Here is an 18,075-nt window from a genome sequence, read left to right as displayed (position 1 = left end):
GTGGACCCTCGTCATTGTGTGCATTGGCCGTAAAGCCATCCAAAAGCTAAAAAAGATTGGATCGTAAAGCTAGAAACAACGCATTAGATGATTGATTACATAGTAACTATAGAAATTTCACTATATAATCTAGTCTATAACGCTTTTTTGATGTAGTTGTATCCAATGTAATTATATAAATTAAATGAAAAATAAAAAATAAAATAAATAAATTCATACAATTTCTTTTGCGATAGAAAACATTTTTTTTTAAGAAAAACATGCCTTCTATAGTTATTTTTTCATTTTAGTTTATAAACTACATCGTGGTTTAGAACCAAAAAAACTACATCGTGGTTTGGATTTGTTCATATTCCTAGGATCTGCAACGAGCGAGCATCCTTAGCTAAGGAAGCCAAACAATGAAGTGTTATTTTTTTCCACTTAAATCAGAAAATGCTAGACAGATCCCATAAACATCATTACCATAGACCAGAACTTGATTTGATAAAGTGGATTGTTGACAAAAAAAACTCAATAGAATAGAAAGTTTACAAAAAAAAAAGAATAGAAAGATAATCACAAATTAATAATGAAAATTTCAAACACCTAATAGAATAAGATATAAATAATACATAACGTTTACTCTTTACTCGTAAATAATAAAACAGTACTATAAACATTTTCATTGATAATATCTAACTGATATATTAGTATCTGAAAACTATTTAAAATGTTTTCATGATTTTCTTAAGGTTTGAGATATTTCATTCAGAGTATTCATAAATTATGATACCAGTCGGTTACAGCCTAAGATGAAAATGCTCTGAATGTGATCAGTTTCCTTTATGTTTGAAGTTAGTAACTATTTTTTTTTTCATTTACCCTCTCTCGCTCAAACACGCACCAGTGAAGGGAGCGTTTGGTCACGGCAGCAGTTACAAACACAAACAAAGGAAGGCCAAAACTGTCAATGCACAAACAAATCCCCAATTTAAGGTTGGGTCTCTTTAAAACTGAAAACGACTGCAAGCAAACCTCTTGTCTACCTGTACATTCACACACACACGCATAGTCTAATGTGTGTGTATAATATATTCATAACATAGATGCTTGGCTTTTGGGGAATAATTAAATAATCTAACATCACCAATTCCATACATTAAAAACCTCCAAGCCTCCATCTCCAGGGCAGAAACAAAACCATCAACACAGCTAATTAAGAGAAGAACATGGAGAAAGTGTGCTGCATGTGCGGCGACGTCGGCTTTTCCGACAAGCTATTCCGCTGCGGGCACTGCCGCAACCGCTTTCAACACTCGTACGTACCTTCTCCTAGGCCATATATAGTGCATGCATGATCATATATATATATATATATAGTCAACTAACGGATTTCGTAATTTGAATATATGTAGTTATTGTAGTAATTACTACAGTGAGTTTGCGGAGCCGACCGAGATTTGCGACTGGTGCCAGAGCGACGACAAAAAGCTGAGCAGCGTTGCTAAAAAAGGCGGATCTTCTGTTTCTTCTTCAAAGAAGAAGAAGGCTTCTTCCTCCGTAAATTACGAGAGCGGGGTCACAAACCAATCGGAGTATCCTTCCGGTGGCGGGATCAAGCATGACAATAACCATCATGATCAAGTGGCCAAGAGCGTTGTTGCAGGACCTGCAGGAGGCGGAATGCCGTCGCCGAGGACGGCCACGCGAAGGTACAAGCTTCTCAAGGATGTCAGGTGTTAGATCAATTTCTGAAAGAGAGCTTATAATATAATATGCTAAAATAATAATAAAAATGCGCCTTTGAGATATGATTGAGTGGTTTATATAATATTAGGATTATCTATGTATATATATGTATAATTAATTAGCCCCCACCCGAGACAGCAACATCAACATGTCAACGATAGAAGTCGTTTTTTATTATTCTTTTTTTTCATAGGTATAGTGAATGTATATCTCGTTGAGAAGCTTTTCGTACTAATGTTGAAAAAATAATGAATGTACTAGGATAAGACCCGCGCCTTGCGCGGGATTAAGTTATTATTTTTATTATATTTTGGAGAATGAAACAATAGTTTGACTTCATTTGGATTACGGGTGTTCAATCCGGATATCGGGTTGGTTTCGGTTCGGTTCGGTTTTTTTCGGTATTTGGTTAGTAAAATATAACTACTATTCTAAATCCATATTTACTTTGACTTTAATCTTTCACATACTTTTGAAAGATTTCAACTGGATGAATAAATTGATCAGCCAATCTTGTTGCTTTAAATCATTAGTGTTTATATATATATATATATATTATTTAGTTTGAATATTTATTAAATAAAAATTCATATGCGTTATATTTTATGATCATTTGTAACTTATTATAACAAAAAAATAATCTATTGATCACAAAATTTTCAGAGTGGGAATATTCAAATTTCTAATAATATATAGACGTTTTAAAAAATTCAAATATAACATATAAGAAAAAATATAAATGTTTTTATTATATATTTAATGTGATTTTTTAATGTCTTTCAATAATATAAAATTAAAAAAAAAAACTAAGATACCAAAATTGTTATCAAATATTTATTATTCATAATAATTAATTTTCATATATACGTTAATCATATTAGGTAATTTCGTAGCTTCTAATTAAGGAAAGTGCAAAAAAAAAATTTGGTAGATTATTTATCAATTCGATAGTTAGTTTAATAAAAAATATAATGTAAGTCAAGATGGACCAACCTATTTTTCTAAGAATAGTATATTTTATATAGTCATCTATTAAATGAGAATTTATAATCATACAGTTCTATGATCATTCATATCATTTTATAACTGAATATTTAAATCATCGATAACAAAATTTTCAATGTGAAATCTTTAATAAGTTTATAATTTATAAATGTTTTTGAAAATTCATTGAAAGTTTTAATATTAAAATATTTATGTAATCTTATGGTATATAGTATAATCTATATATATATATAAATATATATGTTTTATTATTAAATGATATTTTTTACTCATATGGTTTTAAAATAATGTGTATCTTCTTATAATATTAAATAAAAGTTCATATTAATACAATTTTATGATCATTTGTAACTTATTATGACAAAAAAAAATCTATTGATCACAAAATTTTCAGAGTGGGGATCTTCAAATTTCTAATAATTTATAGACGTTTTGAAAAATTCAAAATATAACATATAAGAAAAATTATAAATGTTTTTATTATATATTTAATGTGATTTTTAAATATATTTTAATAATATAAAATTAAAAAATAACTAAGATACAAAAATTGTTATCAAATATTTATTATTCATAATAATTAATTTTCACATATACGTTAATCATATTAGGTAATTTCGTAGCTTTTATTTAAGGAAAGTGCAAAACATTTTTTGGTACGTTATTTATCAATTCGATAGTTAGTTTAATAAAAAGTGTAATATAAGTTAAGATGGACCAACCTATTTTTCTAGGAATAGTATATTTTGTATAGTTATTTATTAAATAATAATTTATAATCATACGGTTCTATGATCGTTCATATCGTTTTATAACAAAATATTTAAATCATCGATAACAAAATTTTCAATCTGAAATCTTTAATAAGTTTATAATTTATAAATGTTCTTGAAAATTCATTGAAAGTTTTAATATTAAAATATTTATGTAATCTTATGGTATATAGTGTTTAATATATATATATATATATTTATTTATTTATTTTATTATTAAATGATATTTTTCACTCATATGGTTTTAAAATCATGTGTATCTTCTTATAATAAAAATATTAAACCATTGATCATTAATTTTTAACATAATAATTTTAATAGTTTTAGTCATTTATTGTCGTTTTTAAAAATTCAAAATATAACATATACGAAAAAATCTAAATTTTATTTTTATAGCTAATTTGATTGTTTAATTTATTTTAATAATATAAAATTAAACAAAAAATGATGGAGGAGATATACATTGTTATCAAATCTTTATTATTAAACTCATTAATTGTCATATATATATTAGTCATTTATGGTAATTCCGTAGGTTTTATTTAAGGAAAGAAAATATCATATCATATCATTATATCATATAGTTTGACCAACTTATGTATCTAACAATATATAAAAATCGAATGTGGACCTACTTATTTTTCAATTGAATGTAATTGACTACCTAATTGAGTGCCACCTATGCATTGGAGCTTCTTTTAATTAATACAAAATTGAGGTTACATCTTTTTAAATGTTCCTCAATTAATATATAAGGGATGTTTGTCGTGAGCTTCCATTTAAGTTATTAGCCAGCATAAGTTCCGTTTTTCTTCTAAAACCTTTCGTAAAAGTTTTTTTATCTAGATAAAGGTCGCATCGACGTACTTATTACTGGTAATGTTTTCTCAAAGTTTCCTTCACACCATTTAATGCGAGTAAGAAAAGTCACCATTGTAAATCATACTAGTAGTGAAATCTGAAAACCCCGATTGTCAACAATTCTTGGGTGTATATACACGTGCATACGTGTGTGTGTGTGGGCAGCCGGTACATGATTGACACTTTGGTGCGGGAATAAATGTGTCGAGAGATGGAATGGAACAATATACTTCTTTTTTTTTAGCAACAGATTGGAACAATATACATATAAATACGAATGGTGGGGAAGAAACAGATTGGATACGGGGTGATACTACAGTCAATTTGTATGAGTCGTCATACTATAACGAACACCTACCTAGCTAGCAGATGTATATTCTATTATTATATACATCTCCCCTTCTGCTCCTCTCTTTGTTACTGATCTATAGATTATTCTGGCATGTTTTACTAATATTATCTATACACGAAATCCGAACGTATGATAGATTACTGGTAATACAAGTGGTTGATTCTTTTGTCTTTGGTTCAAACCTTCTTAAACTCGGATTTTACAAAATTTGATTTTGGATATTAAAAAAAAGGAGCTCATACATTCAAAAATATTATATTCAACCATGTTGCATTTCATATGAAAAAAATCATATTTTTATCTACTATCAAAGCAATATTCTATAAAGAGCAACGTAAATAAACATGAAAAAATCGCATACTTTATCCTATTATGCGAACAGTAATTTATATATAACGATATAAATAAAAATGCGCTGATTATGATTTATGAATACATAAAAACAATTCTTAGGCCATTAGTATATATATATATATATTTTTTAAATTATAAAGTATCGGATAATATAATACAGTAGGGTTATAATGGGCTCAGAGGATTCTTCTTGGGCTTGTAAAATCTGATACTAGCCCACAAATTGTACACTGCTCATAAAATCACAATATCAAGATATCACTTTCTTGCATCAATTGAACTAAAAGCCCTCTACTGTATGATATCCCCTTTCCAGTTTAGCCCTGTTGGAGGTTGATTCCACCATATCTGAAACTTTAACGTACGCACGACCATATCTAAAGACATACCAAATGAAATACTGGGGGGGGAGAGGGGTCGATGAAATATATGGAATTAGCTCTCCACCATGAGAATAATCGTAAAATGCTAAGTAGAAAGTTGGAGTTAGGGAGGGAAACCATGAGGAGAAGCAATCTGGAACATTTAGAACATCTCCATTGAAATATAGTTTCATAAATGAAAAAAAAGTATTGTATGATTAGCTTAAGAACATGGGGACATCATAAAAGGAGTCCCCGCCACTCTCAACCACTATTTTTATTTTCCTTAAAAATGGAACCACGTGGGCTTCATTGATGAGTCGCTTTTCTAAAATTTGGTTTGGTGTAGTTTTGTAGGAAAATTCCAGCAGAACCATCAGACAAAATGAACAGAGAGTCAAATAATCAATAATTCAGTTGCCCAAAATGATTAAACGATGGACGAACCACCTCATGCACCAGTACCTTCCCCTGTCTTTGCTTTTACCAGCAATTAATTCTATCATACATTACTCGTACCCAATCAACCAGAATGCATGCATGAGATCACATTCATTCTAATAATGTAATTTGAATAAAAAGGAATAGTTTAATCGACCAATCGATTGAACGAGGTTAATATAATAATTAAGTCAAACACACATTTAAAACAATTGAAAGTAGGAAAGGTAACACGACCAAATAACTATCAATCTCCAACAACAAGGACGACCTTAAAGATTATACGCAGGAGCTAAGCTACCCCATATTGCGGACGTGGAAGAGGACGGTGTGGTTTGGAACTGCCTCTGCCGGAAACATTCCAAAGAAATTGGGGTCGGCGCGTTGGATGGAGACGCTGACGACGACTTTACACCCGAATCGTTTGCTGACTCTGATGGTACCATCAACCAAATTTAATGACAGAGAGAGATGTGAAATTATATAATCTGTAATTAATTAAATGGATATGAGAAGTAGGTAAGAAAACAAGTACTTGGAGTGGTGATAATATCCGGAATGTGTTTGCCGCTGGTGGAGGCTGACTGGTGACATTTGCGGCGGCGGCGGTTATGGTCAGCAAGTCGCTTACGGCAGCTCCGTTTCCCGTTGTCGAATTCCGACAGCAAATGGAACCTGTAAAAAGAACTATGATTAATCGTTTTCTTACAAAAAAAAAAAAAAACACCACAGATAAGACGACTGAGCAAATTAAGTAAGAGAAGGGGATTAAATGATTTTTTCGTAGGGTTGAAATTTGGAAAAGGAGGAGAGAATCCATTGCCATCGGGATCACCCACAGCCACATTGGAGTACGTACACACACTTTCTCTCTCTCTCTCTTTCTTTCAAGTCTCAATGATTGATGTCGAAGAGAGAGAACGATTAAATTAATGGAAGGTCATTTCCATTACTTAATAACGCTAATTAAACTTAAAAAAATAAAATAAAAAAATCATCATCTTTAACAAGGAACTACTACTCCGTATATGAGAGGAACGGAACATTAATAGTAGTATAACTTAAGTATGTATGTGTACGGACAAAAACATGCCCCCCACACATGACACAGCGCCAATGGACCATGGATTTTACAAAGGTAAACATGTACGGACGAGCAAGAGGCCTAATGATATGTGTGTGTGTGTGTCAAAGGTGGGATCTTTAGGAGACAGAAAAAATAAAACAAATAAAAAAATAGGACCTGCTACATTGCTGACAAAAGCGCTGGCTGAGCCCCGCAGCCACAACCGTCGAAGCTTTTGAGTGGAATTCGCACACTTTGTGGCGGCGGTGGTAGTGTTTGGCGTGGCTCAGATCGGCGTTGCATCTCTCCGCTTGGCACCGTGGAGTAAGAGTAGTGCTCAGCGAGTTCCCCATTCCCAGCAGTTCGCCGGGTCGAGACCTCCTGTACAGCCTGCTCACGAAATCGTCGTCTCCGGCCGAGAAGTAAGTGCGTCCTCCCAGATTCAGGCCTATCCTGTTTGACGTGCTGAAATCGAGCGACCGGGAGACGACGTCCACTTCCGTCTTGGGTACGAGGAAGTTGTAAGAAGATCCGGATCCTGCTGGTCCACTTTGGTCGAAAGAGAACAAGGCTGAAGCAGAAGAGTGAGCATGGTAGATGGAATCGGATGAGCTGGAGGCGTAAGGATTAGGGTCGTAGAAGGAGTGATGAAACTGGTTTGTTGGGATATTATGAGCGGTCTGATGACCATATACGACGGTCAAATGTTGTTGGTTAGAAAACAGCGGTGGAGAAAAGTTGTTGTAAGGGGACTGATGATGATTGGTTTGGGTCGGGTCGAAAATGGACAAGGCTCGGGTTGTGTCAAGGTCCTGGTGATGGTGTCGTTCTTCTCCGGATCCCATTATGGCGGAGGTGTTGTCCCATTCGTAGTCCAACATTTTCTTGAGGAGATCCCGAGGAAGATGTTTTTTTCTTTCTTTTTTGTAATTTTATTAAAGAACAAAGTGAAAGAGAGAAGGATGAGAGGCTAATAAAGGAAGGGGAAAGGAGACATGTCGGTGCGTAATAGGTTATGGAGTGGTTTTAATTGTCTGAAAGCAGGCAACGTACTATACCTCTATTAGAATTAGAGTCTTTCCTCCTCTGCCAAATACCTCTCTCTCTCCTTGATGAGTGTAAGTGTGTGACTCTGCAAATAAATACGAAAACCCTTACTTTCTATTTGGGGAAGGTTTCTCTGGTGATTTCCCCTCGCTACATATCTCTTTTTTTCCACTACGTACATCTCTAAAATGATTCTTTACTTTCTGTTTATTTTTCTTTAGTTTTGTATCTAGTAAAAATGAGGCGGATTGATCTTGCAAGTATTGTGTGCCCTACTTAAGTATAATAAAGTGAAGATGGAGAAGAAAGGAACTCGTCACATGGGCATTGATGCTCTCTCTCATGTCCAGTGTGAGTGTTTGAATAATCTTAATGTACCTAACATCGATCAGTCATATGCACCATTACTAGTAATCTCTAATTGTACCGTAATCTGAATTATTCCAAATGTATCTCTACTAGTGCACGTATTGCTTGCTTTTGGAGGGCCTCTCATTGATATTTGCTTTGACAAAGACTATTTACTGAATTCTGAAGTAAAAAGTACAAAAAAAAAAACTATTGAAGAAAAGGTAGAGAAAAGAAAGAGGAGTTGTGATTGTGTGGTTAAGGATGATTTGGGTGTGTGTAAACGCGTTTGGTCTATCCATTTATTAGTTACGCTGGATCTAACGTCTGTGCTTGGGCCTCTCTGTTTCCAACATCTCATCAAAATCCTTTTTTTTTTGAAAATACTAGTAATAATTTTTATTTTTTTTTGTTGAGAAAAGGCATACTAGTAGTATTTTCTACAGAACGTATATACTCCTTTCCAAAGTAACACATGTTTTTTACGAGCAGATAAATAAAACTAATAATAATACATATGTATTTCACGAGCAGATAAATAAATATCTAAAAAAAAATATTTTAGGAGAGAACAAAAAAGACAGAAACAGGAAGAAGACGCCAAGAAGGTACTGTGAAATGCTGTTGGGGTTTAGAAAGACAGGATGGCATTCCCGTAATTAATAGTGAAAATGAAGGTGGATCGTCTAAGGGAGGACAAAAGAGTGAGCGATCGTATCTGCATTCGCCTCTCTCTCCTCACGCGCTCACGGTACTACTGTACACAAACCGACGGTTTAGATTCAACCGTGACACGTGACGCTGTAGGGGAGAGAGTATAGGGAGGCGCGAGAGTGAGATGATAATGAGTCCAAAAACTGAGGAGAGTAGGCCCATTTAGGTGCCAAAAGGCTGCCATCGACGTTGACCCAATCGTACGGACTGTCTATTATATTATCCTTCTCTCCTCTTCTGCTTTTAATTTAAAAATTCAAATATAAAAGCTTTCAATTTTCGTATTCAAATCTATTACGTATTTAGTATTTCTGTTACCAATGTTAATGAAATACATAATACTGAGTTTTACTATATAGAGAGTATTGACTGTTAGCTTGTTTGGAAAGGACTGAATTTAATTTTCATATTGTTCACATAATAATCAGAACTAACTCTGAAGCCTACCTCTAGTTAATAAATCTAACAGTTTACCAATATGGTACAAAACAATTACTTTCTTTTCAAAAAGATTTGTGGCTTACGTGTAAGTATGCTAAATTGCTAATCCCCTCAACATTACCTTGATGCAAAATACGATTTTGTAAACCGATTATTATAATAGGTAAAACAGGAACTGTATTAGAGTAAAACTTGAAATATGTTTTTTACAAAATAATTACACCAGACATGTTGCCTTGACAAGGTTATCAAACCATCTTGCAAGAAGCCTTGTCAACATCTCTTAATTGAGAATCCACTTATTGCACCTTACTACTCTCTCACTCATGACTCCTCCCCACTTTGCTCTCTTCCCACTGTAATCTGGGCTCAAAATTACCCTAAAAGAAAATTCGATAGGTTCTCTTTTATTATTTATACATGTGTTTGTGTGACATGTATATATTTTTAAGATATGTAGTACTCATGCAGTAACCCACACATATGAATTCATGTTAAAAGGATTAAGCGATTGTTTGACGATGTTTATGTTAATGACATTATATGGGCAAAATCCATATGCAGAAAGTGCAAAACTCTGTGTGGATCCTTCCCTTTTTGGGTCTTCTTTTGTTATATGATATTGTAGAAAAACCTATTGTAAGCCCATATAATCAGTTCACAGTTTATTTAATTTGATTAACAGCAGTATGAAATGTGCATTCATCTCTCTATACAATAATAATAGGGAGGAATGTTTGGAAAAAGTCAAAAGCAGCAGCACGTGTCATAAGCTCAAGGACTCGTTTACTTGGAACCACAAAAACAAAGAAGACACCAAACCCATTACTTCCACTGAAAACAAGGGCTTCCTCCTTTTTTAACTCACTCACCAAACACTTACTTAGACACACCTCAAAAAGCCATGCAGAACTCATCATGCATTGATTTGGTCATGTTCAGCAGTCGCGGACAACACGATGAAGGCAATATGTCACGTCCTCCATGGAAGAGGGAGAGATCGAATCATCATCTTAACTTGTATCCAAACGAAGACGAAGAGCTAGCCAACTGTCTTGTGTTGCTGTCCAATTCAGGGAATGCTTACAACAACAACAAGCATGGACAGGGCAAGAGCAAAACCGTAAAAAAACAAAAAACTGCACATGTTTTCCAGTGCAAAGCTTGCAAGAAGGTATTTGCGTCGCATCAGGCACTGGGTGGACACAGGGCAAGCCACAAGAAAGTGAAGGGTTGTTTTGCCTCTCAAGATAAAGAGGAGGAGGAAGAAGAGGATGAATACAAAGAAGATGACGATGAAGAGGAAGAGGACGACGATGCAGAGGAGGAGGAGGAAGAAGACAAGCCAACGGCCGCTGCTCACATCATCGCCAGAAAGAGATCCAATGCTCACGAATGCACTGTCTGCCATCGCGTATTCTCATCAGGACAAGCCTTGGGAGGTCATAAGAGGTGTCACTGGTTAACACCTTCCACTTATCTTCGGATGACGCCACTACATGATTCTTCTACAGTAAGATCTCAGGCGCTAGATCAACCATCTCTAGATCTCAACTTAGCTTGCCAAGAGTATTCCCTTGATCCAACGGTCATGAGCGTGGGGAGAGATGGTGGTGGCAACATTCACAACGCTACTTCATCTAATTCATGGTTAAAACTCGCTAGCGGTGATTGGTCTTGATGAATGACTAATTGATTAAGTTGCTGGTTAATTCGTTTATATATATACTTCACATACAATTAAAGTGCATTGATTAATTTATAGAGTTGTATGGATTTATTATATTAATACTATATAATTCACGCCATTTGCAGTGCTAGCGTATTAGAGAGCCATAACTTGCTATAGACCAATATTCCCATTTATAGTTTATTTACAGGATGATATAACTTGACGTTGTTGGAAAGAAAATTAAATACATGTTGAAAAGTTTAAACGGCATTGAAGGTAAGCAATGCGACTTAACAATATATATACTAGCTGATACAAGAGAGAACCACCTATAGTTGTGTCGATAACTCTTTTGATAACTTGTTTACCAATCAAGAACAAAAAACATATACTGTATGAATCTGTGGTGATAAAATTAATTTCACCAAGAACACATAGACTAATTAAAGAATAAAAATAAAGATCCACCAGAAAAAAAAAGAATCAAATAACTCTTGTGATGATAAGCAACCAAAAATATTGCAGTATAAATTAGTTATAACCAAAACCGCTCTTAGTTACTACAGCACCAGAAACGCATGAATAATAGTCAACGAAATTGAAAATTTTGGTGGGTCATAATTTAAGCACCGTTGCGAGGAAAGGGTCAATAGCTTTCTCAATTCGATTCTATATGTATTACCTATACATATATAGTTTATGTTGGAAAAGTGGTTGCCATTACAAGTTTTAAATTTTTTTGACTTTAGGAAGGATCAAGAGCCCAACCATCGATCGTCAGTTGTAAACTCGGATGTGGTCGTCGGTGGAAATAAGATTGACGTCAGTCAACTGATTCCACATCTCTCTTCGAAACAAATTCTCTCAATTTTCTCAATTAAAGTGTATATGATTGTTTGGACCAATAAAAAAACCAGTTAGCCTAAATAAATGCATGTATGTTTTTCTAATCAGCTGGTTGACACACGCACATATATAAGCTTGGTTTTTTTTTTTTAATATATAAATAAAACTAGGTTAGTAGTATAGTGAGTTAGTTGGGAACTGCTCATATATTGTTGTCTGTATTTTCACATCAGAGATGCACCATTGCTGTTTAATGGATATATAATAACATTTATTAGCAAAAGGGAACCTGATTAGCGTACTGAAAATTAATAGTACATTGATGCATACATGCATGTTTAATAGATATATCAATTTTTTTTTTCCTTTTCTTGTTAGCAGATGTAAATACAGTAGAGTTCACCTTCAAAGAGACATGGCACAATTCATTCGGAAACCCATTTCGGCCAAGATTACCTAGTTTTTTTTTTCCATCTGATTCTTAAGAGAAAAGGTTTTAAGACTTTAAAAAAAAAATTATTAACGACAAAGAGACTAGAGTTAATGGTGACACGTAGAATAAGGTCCATCAAATGAAAGGAAAAAACAAAAATAAAGAAAAGAAGCAAAAAGTAAAGAGTTGGAGAAGCAAGAACAGTAACAGTTCAATGTGTGCCGGTTGACTAACCAACAAAACTAACTTCTTCTTTTATGTTTGTCTTAAAAGGTTGACTTGAGCTGCTACGTCAAGTTCACCAGTATTGTGGTTTGAAGGGCTGAGCAGGAGCCCCCGCTATGTCTTTCTCCGACAGCAGTTTCAGCTTCTGCCAAAAAACATTTTAAAACAGTTGGATGAATCCTCTTATAAATGAGAGTTATTGTTTGGAATTACCGTGATGTATTGTGGGGGATCGTCGAAACTAGTGGAGCCTAGTACCACTTCTCTCCTCAAACTGCTTGTCAACTTGTGGCAAACTCGGAGCTGTCAGTCAAACCAACAAAAAAAAGAAGAGATTTTAATAAAAAGAAAGTAACAACAACAAACATTCAGTTAGCTCGGATTTGGTTGTTTATATATATATATACCTCGGATCGAGTTGCCCCACCAATAATGAACACAAAGATGCGTTGCCCCAGCTTCTTCAAGTCCAGTGAAGCACTTTTCAGCACCGAGTCACTGTTTGTGCGAAGAAAGAAAGGTATGCTTCTTAATTACTGGAACACCTAGCTACTACTCAAGAAAAAAAAAGAAAGAATATGCTTAGAGAGTTTTGCTTTGCCTGGAATAGCCATCGTCAGAAGAATGAGGACGTGCCCAAGTTGCTGTCCGTCTTGATCTCATAGAGTGAGGGGTGGCTTTCCGCTCTGGAACCGCCGTAGGAGCAGAGCTCTTCCTCACTGATCCTGTTCGGGATTCACTCTCCTCCTCCTTATGACTCGATTGGTTCATGCATAAATAGTCGCTTTTGGACAGATCCCCTTTCACAAGTTTCTCAAGTAGCTCCTGTTAATTAAAATCTCACCATCTCAGCCAACAGTGAATAATTAAAATATATATATATATATATATATATATATGAGGTACTAGTGTATAGTGTGTTCATCAACCTCGAGCATGGGATAAAACCGGAACAGTTGCCACGTTTCTTCTTCACCAGACCTATCTTTCCTGTTTGCTTGTTTTGTCTATTCACCAAAAAAAAAAGAAGAGTATTCAAACAGGGGATTTAACGTAAACAAAATTAGAAAAATATGTTTCGTTCATTCATTCTTTTTTTAAAAAAAGTACCTTTCCGGTGTCAAATTTGAGGGAGAAACTACCGGATTTAGTCTTGTTTTCTGGAGAGCCAGCTATCAATTGCATGTTGCTTATAACTTTCATATCCACTGGTGATAACTTAGCAAGCTGATGATCATATATACCTATTAGTATGAAAGCTACTCTCCAATATGTATGTATATGCATTACAAGAGGACGGCTCCCTATCACACCAAAAGCTACCTTACCTGCATTAGCTTCACGCCCTTGTCACCTTCGAACTTCTCCGGGTACACCGTTGCATAAATCATCAATAGTCGCAATTTGTTCTCCGGGTTTGTGTCCTGCATTTTTAAAATATTATAATACATTGCGTTTTCTTTTTATCTTAATTTGCTTTTGTTTCAAACCTGATTTGTCCTGAGGAAATTGATAACGTCCTTGGCAGCTGCGTCTCCGAAAACAAGATCTTGTTCCAGCTGCCCTAGATCCCTAAGTCCCGTGTCTCTTATTATTCTGTTAATTTTTCCAGCTATCTGAATTTTGATTTCAAAACAAACACACAGACAAAACTCCTTTACATCTACCCCTGTTTTGTTTGAGATTTTTTTTGTGGTTGAAAAAAACAAACCTCTACATGAGTGGATAGTTTGTCAACTTGCTCTCCATATTGTGGCAATGCCTGTACTATTTTCTGCAGATCACGCGTAGACAACTCGCTACCCTCTCTGCGTCATGTTAGCCCAATGTTAGCTATTACACATCATGCAACCCGGAGAAACTTTATGAATTTGGGAAGATAAGATAAACACTTAGCACTGACTTTGATCTCATTTGTGCGGCTTTGTTCTTTGAAGCAAAGTTGGTCATTTTCTCATGCAAACGCTCGCTAGCCTATTTACAAAATCAAAAAAATGGTGAGCTATTCTGCGGGGAAGATACTTTGTAAGTAACTGTGTAACATATACATCTGCTATATGTGTGTGTCGAAGCTCAAGCCACACTGGATCATGATCTTCAAGCACTATCTCCTTTTTCTCCGGAGGCCCACCAGTTTTACTGGGAACCTAGCATATATGTCATATATACACTTTACGACCAAGATAAATAGAGAAACCGAGGCCACAAAGGACCCTAGAATGAAAGAAAAAGGAGTTACCTCAATAACATGTTTATTCCCCTCCATATCAAGCAAATCATGGCACATAGCATCATAGGTCCATTCATGTATGATAGGAGCAATCTACAGTTACAAGCATATGTCAGTCTCTATTGAGACAAATATAAATTACCAGTATGAAGTATATGTGTATCAGATGAGGGTTAAAAAACCTGATCCACTGATCTATCCACAATGAGCAGCTCACATGTTTCGGTCTGGGGGAAGTTGGGAATGGCTTTGAATTTAGAGATACAGTCCCAAATAGCAGCAGCAAGCTTTGACGGAACCAAGTCACGTGGGGCCGTGGACTTGGCAGCTCGATACCGAACAAAGGGTAATTCCTGATAAGACAATAAAGAAAGAGCGGTAAGCTTGAGTTGCCGTTGGTCCATATATAAAGAAGAAAAAATAAGAAAGAGGTAGTAGGTAAGGTCGTATTGTTTTTACCTTGAGGGAAGCAAACACGGTAGAGATTCTAGTAGCCATCATATTCAAACAAATATTAAAATGGCGAGAATTCTCAGCATCTTCAGCATAGAGCGTTTGCAATGCTTGATCGTGATCAGTTAGAAATCCCTGAGTAATCGATAATCAGTGGAGAAACAAAAAAGAATTACATAAGAAAAACCCATATAACTATGACTTGCGATGGCTCTCAAAATACAAAATTAGAAGATAGTTTCAACTAGATGCTTATGCGGTGCACAAAAGAGTAGCTACCTACCTGATTGTCTATGGGGAAGTATTCCATGTTCATCTGCAGAAAAAAAGGCAAGAGAGTAAAAAAAAAAAACTCATATTAAAGAAAAAAGAGCAAGGAAAGTTGTTATTCGTTGGTTTTACCTCTCTTAAGGCCCCAATGCGTGGTAAGACGCTTGAATCACTTTTGATGTGATTCACCAGTTCTTTGGGGATCGTTGAACTGAAAAAAATAAATGCCCTGAGAGAGAACCAAAAAGGTCAATCACAATGAACTGAGAAACACAAGAATGAATGGTTAGAAAAATAGAAGTAGTTACTTTCTGTACAAGGGTTCCCTCCCAGACATGTCAGATAGAAACATAACAATGCTGCGACAGACAGAAAGAAAGAGAAACATAATAAACAAACAAACAAAAAGAACACAATCGAGGAGGAAAGAGAGACAAAAAGAAGAAGGGGTACGTACTTTTCTTTGGAAGGTTGGATAAAGTAGATAGCGTCCATGCCAGGCATTGGTTCCCTTCTCTTGAAAAGTTCTTCTACCACTGAGAGCAGTCAAAATCCAAAACAAGTTATGCGAAAGAAAGAAAGAAACCCTTTCAATGATCATCGTTTCATTATTCTTACAGGAAATGCCTTGGTCGGTGATATCAGCCATTTTGCAGGACTTTGACATAACTTTAACCGTAACTCTGTCCATGATAAGTATCTGCCATTTTGCAACCCCACATATATATATCCCATTAAGATTAGCAAGTCTCAAACATTTGAACAAGTGTGATGGATCCTCTGAAGAAGAAGAAGAAAAGACCTTCCAAGCTTTTGAATCCCCAGTTTTGGTAGATCCAAGCATCTCGTGTAGCAACCCTGAAAACGTCATTAGGCTATCAAACTTAGCCCCCCTCACAACAACAGCAACAACGACACAATGCAGTACAAAAAAAGAGAATGAGAGAGATTACGATCGCGACTGATCTGGCGAAAGAACTTATAATCTCCGCCATCGCGGGGATGAGAGGAGGATTCTGAATCGGAGAAGGACATATTGGTGGAAGACGGTAAAGAGAGATGAGATGAGATGTGGATGAAGAAGAGAGACGAGTGATTTCATCAGCATCATGATAGATAGAGTAGAGGAAGAGGAATTGCATGTATGGCTCAGCTTACAAATAGAGATTCCTATTAATAGTATCATCACCCCCTTGAGCCTCTCTTCTTCTCTTTACCTCTTAAATTAACAAGCATTGACTGCCCCATTAAGACACCAAAAAAACAAAATAAAATAAAATAAAATAAATCATTCACTTTTTTTTTGGGGTAATAAAATCTTACTATTCTGATTGGTGTTGCGTGTGGGTCAAGGTAGCAGCATGAGTGGTAGTAGGTACTCTGTTTACTAGTAGTACTCATCTCTTCAAAGGCACCCTACCCTCTTCTTCTCCACCAGCTTCTTCTTGTTGCTTATTATTATGGGGATGATGTGTAGCGAGATCTTCTAATAAGCAGCCTGTCAGAGAAGGTCTTGGTGGCATGAAAATTCCCTGACAAGTAAGTAACTCAACTTGTTCGACAACACATCACCAATCATTTCTTCCTTTTCATATATATATATATGCAGACAGCACAAGAGCCACACACTTTGTCATTAGCTGTCCTCTGATTCTCAAAAGCCAAACGTACATTCTGGAGGAGACACTGTATGCGTTTAATTATGAGCAGTCCACATAAGGAGTGAGTAACCCCCGAAACTTGAACTGCATCGCTTGGCTCCTTCCCTTAGAGTAACAAAAAAGGCCTTGTAAGTCTCTCTCTCTCTCTCCGCACAGATAGTTCATTTCTCCGAGTAAAGAAGCCTCTCCTATGTCGGGAGTGGCAAGCTCTAATGTAGGCCATAATCATGGAACCATAGGATCGATAGTCAAGAGGTTGCCCCAAGCAATTTGATATTGTTGAAAGTTTCTTCAGCCAACGGTGAAAGCCTGCCTTGCTCCCATCGCAGTTAGGGTGAGTTGATCAGTGAGAAAGCCAGTCAGCTCAGCTCAGCTCAGCTCAGCTCGAATGGGTTTCATCCTCCTCGTAAAGTAAACCCAAGGAGCAGCAGCTAACACATAAGCAAAAGCTACCCTGAGAAGCAAATTTATCTGCTTCATGAGCCCACGATTAGACAGTTCCTGTGTAAGATGACATCATCAACCCAGTTGAAACCAAAACGCCTACACAATGGGGGGGCATAGCTTATTGGTTCCAATTAGATAAAAATGACATTTTGAAGAAGCTGAAGCTCAACAATGCCTTACTTTCAGATGAACTGGAAGCTCAATTGTGCGCTTCACTTAGAAAGAAAGAAAGGGGGGAGTGAGAGACTGCCCTGAGCTAAGTTCATAGACAGACTTAAGAACTCGGTGAAGAAGAAGAGATTGCTTTTGCTCTCTTTACTTGCGGCGGATTGACATGAATCCC

General features: G+C 35.7%; 3 protein-coding genes and 1 pseudogene across 5 annotated transcripts; 2 read left to right on the top strand and 2 right to left on the bottom strand.

Moving 5' to 3' along the window:
* Window positions 1-972: 972 nt before the first annotated feature.
* LOC103843825 lies at window positions 973-4,287 on the top strand. Of its 2 annotated transcripts, XR_004450873.1 has the most exons (3): window positions 973-1,300; window positions 1,398-1,985; window positions 4,266-4,287. XR_004450873.1 is itself a non-coding variant. In XM_033278874.1 (2 exons), exons 1-2 carry the CDS (start codon window positions 1,212-1,214, stop codon window positions 1,723-1,725), a joined length of 417 nt encoding a protein of 138 aa, XP_033134765.1. In that variant the 5' UTR covers window positions 973-1,211; the 3' UTR covers window positions 1,726-1,988. The 2 variants fall into 2 exon arrangements, 1 of the variants encoding a protein (XP_033134765.1); XM_033278874.1 differs by lacking the exon at window positions 4,266-4,287 and having other exon boundaries at window positions 1,398-1,988.
* A 1,702-nt stretch (window positions 4,288-5,989) lies between these two features.
* On the bottom strand, window positions 5,990-8,063 carry LOC103843824 (squamosa promoter-binding-like protein 8). Its single transcript, XM_009120605.3, has 3 exons — window positions 7,123-8,063; window positions 6,415-6,554; window positions 5,990-6,312 (listed from the first exon to the last, which is right to left on the bottom strand). Exons 1-3 carry the CDS (start codon window positions 7,824-7,826, stop codon window positions 6,152-6,154), a joined length of 1,005 nt encoding a protein of 334 aa, XP_009118853.1. The 5' UTR covers window positions 7,827-8,063; the 3' UTR covers window positions 5,990-6,151.
* A 297-nt stretch (window positions 8,064-8,360) lies between these two features.
* On the top strand, window positions 8,361-12,609 carry LOC117127902 (annotated as a pseudogene).
* Window positions 12,505-18,010, bottom strand: LOC103843821 (protein transport Sec1a). Of its 2 annotated transcripts, none has more exons than XM_033278861.1 (21): window positions 16,578-18,010; window positions 16,427-16,482; window positions 16,243-16,324; window positions 16,082-16,160; window positions 15,933-15,983; window positions 15,757-15,853; window positions 15,638-15,670; window positions 15,361-15,489; window positions 15,084-15,254; window positions 14,911-14,994; window positions 14,720-14,818; window positions 14,575-14,645; window positions 14,383-14,479; window positions 14,162-14,287; window positions 14,000-14,095; window positions 13,782-13,898; window positions 13,601-13,678; window positions 13,273-13,496; window positions 13,079-13,169; window positions 12,885-12,974; window positions 12,505-12,816 (listed from the first exon to the last, which is right to left on the bottom strand). In XM_033278861.1, exons 1-21 carry the CDS (start codon window positions 16,657-16,659, stop codon window positions 12,745-12,747), a joined length of 2,025 nt encoding a protein of 674 aa, XP_033134752.1. In that variant the 5' UTR covers window positions 16,660-18,010; the 3' UTR covers window positions 12,505-12,744. The 2 variants fall into 2 exon arrangements, with proteins under 2 accessions (XP_033134752.1, XP_009118851.1); XM_009120603.3 differs by having other exon boundaries at window positions 12,745-12,816; window positions 16,948-18,010.
* Window positions 18,011-18,075: the final 65 nt, after the last annotated feature.

The sequence above is a fragment of the Brassica rapa genome, chromosome A09 (genome assembly GCF_000309985.2).
Source record: "Brassica rapa cultivar Chiifu-401-42 chromosome A09, CAAS_Brap_v3.01, whole genome shotgun sequence".
Taxonomy (NCBI): Eukaryota; Viridiplantae; Streptophyta; class Magnoliopsida; order Brassicales; family Brassicaceae; genus Brassica; species Brassica rapa.
This window is presented reverse-complemented; position numbering and strand designations above follow the sequence as displayed.

What these genes read in the sequence shown, in the direction of transcription:
- LOC103843825 (XM_033278874.1), top strand. Translation starts at nt 1,212, where the DNA reads ATGGAGAAAGTGTGCTGCATGTGCGGCGACGTCGGCTTTTCCGACAAG. An exon ending in CGCAACCGCTTTCAACACTC is followed by an intron (nt 1,301 to 1,397) that starts GTACGTACCTTC and finishes GAATATATGTAG; the next exon opens with TTATTGTAGTAATTACTACA.
- LOC103843824 (XM_009120605.3), bottom strand. Translation starts at nt 7,826, where the DNA reads ATGTTGGACTACGAATGGGACAACACCTCCGCCATAATGGGATCCGGA. An exon ending in TTTTGTCAGCAATGTAGCAG is followed by an intron (nt 6,555 to 7,122) that starts GTCCTATTTTTT and finishes TTCTTTTTACAG; the next exon opens with GTTCCATTTGCTGTCGGAAT. An exon ending in GGATATTATCACCACTCCAA is followed by an intron (nt 6,313 to 6,414) that starts GTACTTGTTTTC and finishes TGGTACCATCAG; the next exon opens with AGTCAGCAAACGATTCGGGT.
- LOC103843821 (XM_033278861.1), bottom strand. Translation starts at nt 16,659, where the DNA reads ATGTCCTTCTCCGATTCAGAATCCTCCTCTCATCCCCGCGATGGCGGA. An exon ending in GGGATTCAAAAGCTTGGAAG is followed by an intron (nt 16,325 to 16,426) that starts GTCTTTTCTTCT and finishes GCAAAATGGCAG; the next exon opens with ATACTTATCATGGACAGAGT. An exon ending in GCATTGGGGCCTTAAGAGAG is followed by an intron (nt 15,671 to 15,756) that starts GTAAAACCAACG and finishes TTTTTTCTGCAG; the next exon opens with ATGAACATGGAATACTTCCC.